This window comes from Heterocephalus glaber, unplaced genomic scaffold (genome assembly GCF_053883595.1).
Source record: "Heterocephalus glaber isolate CG9 unplaced genomic scaffold, H.glaber_assembly_v1.0 deba00001608, whole genome shotgun sequence".
NCBI classification, from domain to species: Eukaryota; Metazoa; Chordata; class Mammalia; order Rodentia; family Bathyergidae; genus Heterocephalus; species Heterocephalus glaber.
In genome coordinates this window covers 13376965-13389105 of record NW_028258379.1, presented here as the reverse complement: position 1 = coordinate 13389105, position 12141 = coordinate 13376965, and the positions used below count along the sequence as shown (strand labels likewise).

General features: G+C 45.9%; 1 protein-coding gene across 6 annotated transcripts in view; it reads right to left on the bottom strand.

Moving 5' to 3' along the window:
• Dcaf4 (DDB1 and CUL4 associated factor 4) overlaps nt 1-12141 on the bottom strand; it is a 33388-nt gene that overhangs the window by 411 nt on the left and 20836 nt on the right. For 2 of the 6 annotated variants that reach the window (XM_004837257.4, XM_004837255.4), the window contains exons 9-15: nt 9479-9558; nt 8444-8497; nt 7303-7401; nt 7079-7176; nt 6036-6209; nt 5118-5232; nt 3314-3693 (exon numbers count right to left, since the gene is read on the bottom strand). In XM_004837257.4, coding sequence (XP_004837314.2) covers nt 3500-3693; nt 5118-5232; nt 6036-6209; nt 7079-7176; nt 7303-7401; nt 8444-8497; nt 9479-9558 — 814 coding nt within the window. In that variant the 3' untranslated portion in view covers nt 3314-3499. Of the gene's footprint in view, nt 1-2847; nt 3694-5117; nt 5233-6035; nt 6210-7078; nt 7177-7302; nt 7402-8443; nt 8498-9478; nt 9559-12141 lie in introns of those variants that run through there. The other 4 variants (XM_013067416.3, XM_004837258.4, XM_087195356.1 and 1 more) reach the window with 3 other exon arrangements.

Sequence of the window (12141 nt, the reverse complement as noted above, 5' to 3'; positions counted from 1 at the left end):
CTGGTGATAGTGACATTTCTAATCCATCACTGGCCTAAGGCTCTTTTCTTTCTTTTTTTTGGTACCGGGGATCGAACTCGGGACCTTGCACTTGTGAGGCAGGCGCCGGAACCACTGAGCTAAATCCCCGGCCCATTAAGGCTCTTTTCATAGGACTAAAATAAAACAATCTCTCTTTTTTTGGCTTTTTGAGACAGGGTTTCACTTTGTAGCTCAGGATGGCCTCAAACTCATGGTGATCCTGCCTCAACCTCCTGAGTACTGGGATTACAGGCATGTGTCACCATGCCTGACAGCAATCTTCTAAACTCCCTTTTCTACACTGGTCAGACCAGTGGAGGAGAGGAAGGGTACCAATGTCAAATATGTCCTTTTTTTGGTCTTACAGGATCCAATCCCAGCCTCAGCTAAATATGAGGTAAAAACCACATAAATGTAGGCTGAAATGTTTGAGCTTTGTTGATTTTCTCCAATTCAACACCACTGGCAGCCATTAAGAATATGGTTACACTCCAGGGACCCCCTCCTTGCCTAGTAACTACAATGAGCTCTCTAACACCAACCAGTTCCTCCACTCCTTGGGTGTGCGAGGGATCTTACAGGACCACATAAGGCTTTAAATAACTCTGTGTAAAGAACTTGGTTATAGGTGAAGATAGTGATCGAACATAATGAGGTTTCAGCTTGTGGCTGAGAACTAAAATGGTTTCCTAAGCAATGGGACCCACTGGGATCCTTAGTCATCCCTTGGGTTTAACTCAGCAAGTTAGTTGGGAATTGGAAAAGTGAAGAACCAATATTTAGTTGCCTATTTCATTGCCAGGCAGTGTACTAGCTTTATATGGTTGATGGTTGGAAGGCCGTCAGTGGTGGCCAGGTTTTACAGCCAGACAGTGGTTCAGAGGTTCAGAAGGTCAATGGTGCGTAGCAGTGAGATGCACAGCTGGCAACTGGGGCCAGGCAGCCTGTGCAGCCTCTGGCAAGGTCTCCCGGAACATCTGCTCACACAATATGCATTCTTTTGCATTTCCCTCTAGATAAAGTCAGTATATTTTCCTTAAATCGCTTCTCAGCCTTTTGGCTAAGATCAAGTGCAGTATATATTCCTTAAGAGCAAAGGTAAAAAGCCAAGGTTCCTTCTGTTGTTGGGAGAGCACAGCTTTATATCTAATCTTTTCCATTGTCCTCAGGGAGGAACAGTAATTTCTTCACTGAAAGCAACAACTGGCTTCTACCCTACAACACAAGAGCCAAGCCTCCAACTGTTAAAATTCTGATACAATTTTGCAACCATATTTGCATTTTCAGTTTCAGAACTACCATCGATCAGGAAGAGAAAACTGAATCCATAATAACAGTCTATAACTCCTCTTTTTTTTTTTGGTTCCGGGGATCAAACTCGGGTCCTTGCGCTTGCACAGCAGGTGGCAAAACCACTGAGCTAAATCCCCGGCCCCTATAACTTTTCTTGACTTTAAATCTGAGCTCTAGCATGGATCTTGCTGAGCCTCTGGTCCCGCTCCCAGACTATCCCTTCAAAGTCCTGAAGGTATTTCAACTAAAGGAGTGTGAGTGCTCTTCCCAGTCAACAGGTCACCTCACTTCTGGCCACTGGGGCTATGAGTATCATCTGTGACTACATGCCTTTGCTCAGATTATGGCCTCTAAAGAGAACATGCTTGTGGTACTGTAACAACTTTGAGTGAAGCTAGGGCTGTGCCCCTAGCCTGGACCCTGGTTTATCTTTAAAATGATGCTTATAAGTTTTAAAAATGTTTTATGTTGAGACTGGGTTTCTCCATGTTAGCTAGACTGGCCTCTAACTCCTGGACTCAAGTGACCCTCCTGCTTCAACCTCCAGAATAGCCAGGACAACAGGTATGTGCAATCAGCTAATCATTTTGAATTAGTACTGCTGTCCTGCCTCCTTTATGGTTGTTATAAGGATCAAATAAGATAGGATGAAACACTAAAAATAGCTGTAGCTGTAGTTCAACTATTAAATAACCAAAATTCTCACGTAGTGTTTAAGATTTGGTTCTCTGTATAAGTTTTATTAGGGTCTGGCAGGAAATAGAACATTCAAGAGGGTAACTGAAGAGTTTAACTGGTGAATTAACCTGGGATTAGTAACAGTAAGGTGTTGGGGACAAAGAGAACAGTTAACTGGAACCCAGAAAGAGCTGTCTTCCAATAAAAGCTGTGATGAACGGTCACAGCCACCACAGGTCAACAGAAAGGGAGCCAGGGAACTAATAATCCTATTTTGTGGCCCTCTTGCCCTCCGCTTTCCTGCTAGTACTTCCCACTGGGTGCTTCTGCCTTAGTGCCCAGGGCCAGAGGCCTTGCAGCCATCCAGAAGCCAGTCTCCTGGGGCACATGCAGGGCAGGGCAGAGAAGGAAAAGGGCAGGGTGGGTTGGTCTCCAGCACAGCTATTAAAGCTGGTCTCAGCTATTTTGGCTTCATCTGAGATCTAAGTATAAACTACTGCAGTTGGTTTGGTGCTACAAGCACCAGGACCTTAGCAGAGGTAACATGCTGTAACATGTTTTTCTACTTTATTGGTAGAGAGACAGGCTTTTAAAAACATTTGGTATAAACATCTCAGAAACTGCAGCTGAGATTACAAAAAAGAGAGTGAATTTTCTTTGATTCTGCACCCTTGAATTTGACATTCAAGTCACCATATCAGCAACAAGAGCTGCTATCCTTTACGTTCTGGAAGCTGCCTTAACAAAGGCATGTTAAAGACTTTAAAACTTCTAGCAGGGCCGGGGATTTAGCTCAGTGGCACTGCATCTGCCTTGCAAGCGCAAGGTCATGAGTTCGATCCCTGGTACCAAAAAACCAAAAACTTCTAGAATTAAAAAAAAAAAAAAATCCATCTTTCCTTTCAATGCCTATCAGCAGTAACAAAAAGAGAATCCTTTTGATTGGACATGCTGAAGCAGAGTTTGAGACAGCCACATTAATGATTCCAGACTCCAGCCTTAAATCTTTACACCATAGACTCAGAGACATGACTTGCCTTTCCTCTCCACCCGGCTGGCTTTGTCAAAGACAGATGCAATTCTTCCTGGATTCCAGGCACTGACTACTCCAACAGTCACTTGTCTCACTGAGCTCCACAGGGCTTCTTGTGAAAGCAGCAGATTTATTTTAGTTTTTGCCTATCTCCAGTCTTTACAAAAAAGTCTTTTTTTGTTTTAAAAAAAAGGGGGTAGGGGTTAGGGAACTATTCTGGAGAATTTAACAAGAGAAAGAAATAAATACCTTTTATGAAAAGGACTTTCAAGCTCTCTGAGCCCACAATTTAACTGTAACAACTTTACTGAAGTGTCTCCATGTAAAATCCTTAGCACCTTGCTCATAGCAGCCAGAGGGATGAGATCTGCATGCACTGGGCATCGCTTAAAATTCCCTCATTAGAACCAGAAATAAGCCACTCTAATTCTCCTCAGGCAAAGCCACACTCCTCTGGGCTGTCCCCCTGCAGAATTAGCTGTAGGAGAAATAGTAAAGGTCCTGCTTGACAGCCATGAGCAGCCCTGGGGTTCCTTGGAAGCCTCCGAGCTGAGAAGAGAAGGCCACGCTGGGAATGTTAGCCTTGGAGGCGGGGTATGGGGAGGGTATGGTTCTGAGCAGGTGGGCATCCTGGAGGCTCCAGATTCTTGTGTAGCAGTCTTGGCCCACTAAGAAAGAGGGAAGACATGCAGCAGGTTAGTGAGAGAAAGAAAAGGAAAAAAGTCTGGACGTGGCTCCTCACGATTCTTCAAGGCTAAATGTGATTTTGTGTGAGCCAAAGCACAAAGTCATATACAAACACTGCCAATATGTACTTTTCAAAATCAAAATCCTGATTTCCCTTGGTGTTCTAGAACGTAAATAATTACAAGTACTTGAAGCGACATGACTGGTTGGCTCTGCAGGGGGATTCTGCTTCTTTCAGTGTCAAGGGCTGTTTAAGGGGAACCTAGCACACTTGGTCTAGATAACAGGCAATATTCACCAAGATCTCTCACTTTCATTAATTATATCCTGAGAACAAACCAGATGGCTCCTTCCCGAGCTTTTTCTGTTTAAGAAGTTCAAGTTGCTAAGACCAATTAAAGTCTTCAGGGCTGTAAGTTCTGAGCCCTAAACATCATGACATATGACCCTAGGGGTATGACAGCCTGAACATCTGAATGGCTTCAGCAGGAGAAGGGAAGGTGGGCCTTTGGCAGTCATGGGTCTGTTTCACCACTTAAGTGACTAAGTTCACAGGGCTCCCTTGGTTGGGGATGACCATGTGCAGTAGTTTATTGATGCAACTGGTGGACTACCTGCACCTGCCACTCAATACAGTTTGGCTCTTCTGCGACACAGCACACAGAAGCGCTTTTGAGATGCACACTTGCAGAAAATAGATTTAAAAGAAGCTAAGTGTTGGTGTTGATGAGAACAGTAGGTATGCCTACGAAAGTTCTAACAAAGTGATGCTTCTTAGCCACAAAAATGTTTCACGGAGAATAAGTACTTTTTGTAGGACATTAGCAAATATGAGGATTCGTGAAGACTGAGAACAAGGGCCAGCTGTTTCACATATAAAAACACTGACCTTGGTGCTATCACATTATCCTATGGCCCAGAAATAGTCTGATCTGTAATAAATTTGTAACTCTTTTCAAGGGGGCTTAGTAGGTAGAAGCTGTTCCTATTCTTACAGATCATGTGTAATGTTAAAAAGACCAGGAATTGGTTACTTTTCAATGGATTTGATTTCTTTTCTCAGGACCTTCTTGTGGACATGTGAACAGAGAGAATGGGAAGCAAGTTTTTAGACAGGACAGTGTATGATGGGATAATGTGACCTAATGCATAGATCCCAAACCTTGGTCTCCTAGTTGCTGTCTTGCTATACCTCCCCTCCCTGTTTCCAGAGGGCTGTGCAGCTGCTGGCTGTGTCCAACTGTTGTTTACCAATATCCAACTCTATTTCCCCTTGAGTCTCCCTACCCAGATGCCCACAGTCCCCAGTACTTCTGTTTTTGAGCAACTTCTCCCTCTGCCGCTTAAGTTGCTGGGGCTCTAAGAGATGTGACTAGATGGATAGAATCTTCTCTTCCCTATGTACCTGCCACCAGGATTCCTTCTTCCTCGTGCACATGCAAAGGCAAGCAGGCGTACTCATTCACGTGACCTTCGTATTGCCTTATACACTTCATGGCCCTGAGGTCCCACAGCTTGATCTGAGGGAAGAAGCACAGGGGATCATTTGGGAGGGTCCTGCAGACACATCAGGGAACACCAGGTGTGAAGCTAGGACGGGCCAGGCAGTCTCCAGTGGCCTCTAGGTAATGAAGATCTACACCTCCAATTCTTTTTTCTTTTTCAGTACTGGGGATTGAACTCGGGTCCTTGGCTTGTGAGGCAGGTGGCGGAACCACTGAGCTAAATCCCGGGCCTATACCTCCAACTCTTAAACCCAAGTCCATCAAAATCATGTAGACAGCAACCCCTTTCACTTCTGACTAGGATGGATTCAGCTCTTGGGGGCAGCTAAGGAGCTCCCCAGATAGCCTGTGACTTCTTCCTGCCTGATGTCTTGGTCCAGTTTCTTCTGCAGAACCCCCTTGCATGGCATATGTTATGGCTTGTGTTTAGATGTCCCTTCCAAAGCCTTTTTGGTCTCAGGTGGGGCTTTTTCAGAGGTGGCTGAATCTAAAGTATATGACTGATTTGGGTGCCATGCTAGCCCCGAGGGCACTAGGAGTAAGGGTGTGAGTGCTACCTTTCCTAATTAGTCTGGATAAGATAAAAGGGGCAGGACGACACTGTTAAGGTCTCTTGGTGCTTGCTACTGTCTGTCTGCCATGAACTGTTGCCCCTCTGCCATCCTTGGAGTCAGTTGATTATGGACTGAAACTTCTACGAACTGTAAATCAAATAAACCTTTCCCCCTTTAGTTCTGAGTGTTGGGTATTTTGTTTTAGCAATGAGAAAAATAACTAAGACAGCATACATGGGGCTGGAGGAAGTCAGTGTCCCCTACCTTTCCAGCCATGTCTGATGCCATCACTGATTGTTCTTCCTGGAGAATCCTCAAAGAGGTCACTGCTGAGTCATGGAATAGGCGGGTGGCCTTACGGCTCTTGCCTTGACTTCGAGAACGAAGATCAATGGCAAAGATCTCCCCAGAGCGACAGCCATTAAACAGCAAAGGAGTCTGTGGAGACAGGGACTGCTTGGTACCCCTGAGGCTGGGAAGGGTGTGTCCTCCCAAAGAAAACCCTTCTCTGGCCTCAGCTTCCCACAGGGTCCCATGGGCTGCCTTGGTGGGAGGCTGAGTCTCAATGGAGTTAGAAGGGACAAGAAGTCCTTGTGATGGGGTAGAACTGGACTCCGTGTCTACTCCAGTGTGGGGAGCCCACAGGGGCTTGGAGGCAGCTTATAAGCTCTTAGGCCCCTCTCATGAAGCCGGAGTGATAGCACCCTGTCCCTACCAAGGTCTCCGGTGAGGAGCATGTGACTAGGAGAGAAGAGATCCCAGGTTGGTGTGGGGTCCTAACCGGAGCAGGCGATGACTAAAGGTCTGAATGATCAACTCTGTCTCCTGCCACGAGTGGTCAGCAGACTCCCCCTCCATACTGTTGAAGACAGCATTCTCTACAGGGCAAGCCTTTGAAATACAGTAATGACCAGAATTTATTTTTATCCATATAAAACCTACAAACTGAAAGTTGCATATGAGGCTATGGATTAGTACTTCACATACATATTTTAATTTTTTGTGGGGCTCAGGGATGGAACCCAGGGCCTTGAACATGCTAGGCATACGCTCTACAACCCTGCCCCACATACACATTTTAAACATGATTCATCCCACTAACCCAAAATAAAGGATTGCTAAGAATTACTTTAGACAGGAAGTTGGTTAAATCCAGCTCAGGCAGGCCTTTTACTCAACTCATATTCTCATCCTTTCTGTCACTTCTTTTCTCCTTTGTAAAAGAGGGAGGAGGTCTAAATGCCACACCAGGGAATCCAATTTCATCCCAGAAAACTTTCTATTACACCTTTCCCAATTCAACCAACCATGACAGCAAACTGCTGGGCCAAGACGTCACTGTTGGTCCTGTATGACTGCCGGTGTCCTGTCACCACATTGGTCAACAGGACTCGCCGAGACAAGCCTGGTGAGACAGAGAGAGGTCGGTGACACAGGAATCATTGGCAGTTGAGGGAGAGGGACTGTTGGTTGGGGTTTGAAGGTCTGAAATCCACTACTCCAGGCACTGGGGGAGGCAGTCACGACTCACCGGTACTGAAGCAGGTGTTTGCCTGGATGTTCAGGCACCATGCACAGGACCAGGCGCCAGGGATCCGGAAACTGCAAAGCATGCCACGCCGGTCTACACCTGAGCAGAAGAGAAAATGAAGCATGGCTGCCCTCTAGGCCTGTAGGCTGCCAGGCGAGTGTCCACCAGATTTGGGAAGCCACTGGGGAAAATGGTTAGAGGGCCTGTCTTGGTTTGGGTGCGTTCCTTGGAATGTACATTTGGAAACAGTCCCTGAGTCCCTGCATTTGGAAGCAGAAGGCCCTTTGGCAGGTAACTAGGATTAGATGAGGAGCAAAGTTGGGCCCTCATGTAGCATCAGTGGATTTATGAGGAGAGACCCAAGCTCTAAGGCTTGATCTGTTACTTTTTAAAAAATTTTTGTTTACTTTAATATAATACAAGTAGCTATTACTAAAGAAAATATAAAAGCTGTTCTATGAAAATAATTTTTCGGGCCAGGGATTTAGCTCAGTGGTTCCACCGCCTGCTTTGCAAGTGGAAGGACCCAAGTTCAATCCCCGGTACCAAAAAAAAGAAAAAAAAAGAAAATAATTTTTCATAACAAAAATGATTAAGAGAATAAAAATGATAAATACATTGTATCAAGATCTAAAAAGAGGGCCGGGGATTTAGCTCAGTGGTTCCACGGCCTCCCTCGCAAGATCTAAAAAGAATATATTTTCATTTGCTAATCTATCAGGCTTGATCTGTTTTACCACGGGTGCCTGCACTGTGTCAGGAGGCAGCAAGGCGGCCCTCATCAGAGGCTTGGCCTTCACAGCCTCCAGCACTTCGAGCTCACAATCCTTTCTCCTTTATGACTCACCCAGTCTGTGGTATTTAGTATAGCAATAGGAAGCAGACTAAAATGGGGTCTGTGCCTTGGCCCTTTTCTGGGTTTTGTAGTAGTGAGAGACTCAGCTGGGGTGCCTGGCTCAAAGGGTCATTGTCGTTAACAGTGCAGGTTGTGGAGTGCACAGTACTAACGGCTATCAGGAAGGCAGTGTGGTGTCACAGAAAAGGTGATTTCAGTCCTGGATCACACTACCAGCTGTACACTGTCAAGCAAAACATTTACAAAACACACATGTGCACTGATAGAAATCATAAGGATACATACACTCCACGAGAAACCGCAAAGTGAATTCAGCCATGTGCCAGGTTAAGGTTCTCTCTAGGTTAAGACAGAAAATACGCCCATGCTCCAGACGCCTCCCTCACGTACCTCTCCCAGTTACTACCTTTACCCTGATTCCCGCCCAAAGGGAACTGATAACCCTACTTTTTTGTTTTTTCCAGTACCAGGGATTGAACTCAGGACTTTGAGCTTGCCAGGCAGGCACAGTGCAACTGAGCTACATTCCTGGCCCCTTCTGAGTTTTTTTTTATCCTGAGTTCTAACACTAAAAATTAGTTTTGTGAGGCAAATTCTGACCCTCTCTTTTATCTCAGTTTTTTCATCTGTAAAATGGTGATGAGACACACTTCTGCCTCCTATGCTTATTGTGCAATGAAATGCCAGGCACTGGGCTAAACATGCACAGCCTCATCAGACTCTGCATGGAACCCAATGGGGTAGGCACTGTCTTCACTGTCCAGAGGTTAGAGTTTGTTCAAAGGGGTAAGGGACAGTGCTAGGATTTGTGCCACATCTGCCCCAAATCTGGACTCTTACAGCTGACCCTTGTCTTAGATCCTAAATCTATGAAAGGCTGAAAACTTAATATCCAGAATGCTGCCAGGAAGGACCAGTCAAACTGACTTCAGCAAGACAGGGTGCACACATATCTCTAGGAGGGCCTGCCATACACAGGTAGTCGGGGCTTAAGGTGTCTTCTGAATGGTTAGCACAGGCAGCCCAAACCAATATTTTGATGACTCACACAGGTTACACATACATTTTAACTGGTCTGGCTGCTGATGTGACCCACAAGGGGTACAAGCAGGAGACACTACCAGAAGTGCATGTGCACCCAGTACTGACTGTGGGACAGGCTCAGGGTTTCCACAGTGTGGCCCCACCCTGTGCTCCATTTCAGGGGCACCCAGCCTCTGGCTCCCACATCTCTCTGAGCCCCACCTACAGCTCCTAGAAAGCAGAGGACAGAAACCTCCCCCAAGGCTCTGGTTTCCTCTGAGGGGAAGGACCCTGTACCTGGGTGACTACTGGTGAACAGCGACGCTGGGATCAAAGTGGCACAGCCTGGAGTCTGTGCAAATCCCAAGAGGCACAGCCTGGAAGAAGCCGTTAAGGACAATAAGGGACAAGGATCTCCTCTGGGAGAAAAATGGACATCAGTACCCTTCAAAAACTTAGAAAACACATGAAATAGGACAGTGAGTAATGCTGATCGTCCAGCTGTAACATGATTACATCTTCCAATTTAGCCTCAGATTTACTTAAAGGAAAAAAGTATCACAGATATAGTTAAAAGCCCCCTTTAATCCCTCCCCAGTCCAAATCTCCTCTTTCCCCCACCCAGACAGAAGTTGTGTGTGAGTTCTTCTAAGGCCTTGTTGTGATACTTACAAACATACGATGATCTAAAGTACAGTTTATGCTTTTTTTTATTTTCTTTTTAGTTTATGCTTTTAAAATGTGCAAGACAGCACACAGAATATCCACTCCAACTTTCTAATCTCCATCATCTCCTAGACTCACCTGTCAGTCCCAGTCCTGCCCTGTGGCCACACAGCCAAGTTTCTATCTGCACATTCCTTCTTGGCTTCTAACTTACCACTTCCGGAGTTCCATTGTGAAATGTTCTCCTGTCACCTGATTCTCTGGCTAGAATGAAGGTTTCTCTTAGGCTCTTACTCTCCTTCAAGCCTGCAGCACCATGCCTTCACCACTGTCTTCTTATGGTCTTGCAGCAGCCTCTGATGAAGTCTCACCCTTGCCAGTCTACATCCCCACACTGCTACCAAGACTCTTTTTAAATGTCACTCCATGATCACAGTCCTTGGGGCACTCCATAGCTCTGATGACTCAGTATGGGAAGACCCTACCAAGCTAGAGACATCATGGGATACCAAACAGGTTCCAAATATGCCAACCCCTCTCCTGACTCACCCTTCTGCTGGCAGCTCCTGTCCCTTCCTTCCCATGTGAGGATCCATGAGGACAACTCTTGCATCCTTGTGGCATCCAAAGGCCCTCACGGACTGACTACCTGTTGAGCTGTCTTTCTCCAGGACCTTGCAGAGTGAGTATATATGCCCAACAGACATTGGCTGAGTGGTTCATTAAAAAGCACTAACAAAGAAGCCACCAGGTTAGCATTTCAACCATCTGAATGTGTGATGTGTATGTGACCTTTGGTGGTAAGCTCTGTTAAATAGTATCTCTGGTCTACAGACACTGCTAAAACCAGATGCTCAATTTCTTCCTATATAGACCTTTTGCTTCTGGGTTTATAGGGTAAGGATAAGGGAAGAAATCCTTATCCATGTGCACTTTTAGTCACTGTGGCTGAAACCCAGGTTATACTCAAACTTTGTATGGTACTTACAGGGTCAGGACCATAGATTACTCCTTTAGCAGGGCACAGTTATAAGAGCCCAGTTAAGTGGAAAAAGAATTCATTCTGATCTCTCTTTCGCACCACTGTTGGTGCAAAATGCAGATGCAGGTCTGAACAAGGATGCAGGTCTGAAGATTTCCTTTTTGTAAGGAGCAAAGTTCTGGGAACTTTAGTGGAAGCACAAAAGCCTAATGTGGACCTGGAATGACCACCAGGTGGCAAGCCACCTCTGGAGCTGGGACAGACCACGCTTTAATTACTCGGGGTTTCACCCCCTCCTGGCCATGGAGAAATGGGAGAAAACACCACACTGCTTTATGGTCAGAAATGAGCATGAGGTTCTTGTTTCCTCTCTGTAAAACGTGGCCTCTTCCTTCTTGTTAGATCAGTGTAGTAACAGGCGGTCAGCCCCATCACTTGCCAAAGTCCCATCAGATGACAGCCACATAAAGCTGCAGTTTACAGAACACAGTTTTGTGTCTTACATAAAAATTATAATCAGATCATTGATGGACTTCAAGCCTTAAATCCTTTGAAATGTGGTACTGTGAAGCAAATAAAAATAAAGGTTCTGATTCAGCTTTCATTTGGTGAGGATCAATGAAGTGCTGAAACTGGTATACAGTACATTAATGAACATTCATCTCATGACAGCTCATGAAGCAAGTGTTAAGTGGACTGGCAGCACACAGGTTCAAGAACTCATTTGTTATGGGCCTGAACCAGAGACAAGCATCATCAACATGTGGCTTTGGGTCAAACAAGTCCTTTGTAGCATGAAGAGCCCAGAGGTCCCAGAGGAAGGCTTAGGTCCTGTGATACCATTCGTCACTGTGTTCCTAGCAAAAAAGCCCTGGTGGCTCTCTGGGAAACCAATGACTAGAGTGAAGAGTGCACCACAGAAGGCTGTACTAGGCCTCTGGGCCCACAGACCTGTCCAATGGCAAGAGAACCTCCTTCTCTTACCCAGACCTCAGCGTCCCTGGGAGGACCCCAGGCCCGAATAACCACTGTTTTCCTCCTTTACTGCAGAACTGAGGGCTCCTTCCCAAGGCTGTGCCATTTCTTTGTTTTCTGGTGCCAAAGCACCAACTCTCTGGCACAGATGCTGCCACATCTGTGTCTTGTGCCCCAAAGCCCCAAGTCATAGTGGTAGAGTGGGAGGCTCTGGAGCCAGACTGCTTGAGTTCCGATCCTATCTCCTCTACTTACATGTGAAGTTCCAGAACAGTGTCTGGCACACAGGAACATCGACATCATCCCCAGAGAGTCGTCATGGGATCTCAACTGCTGC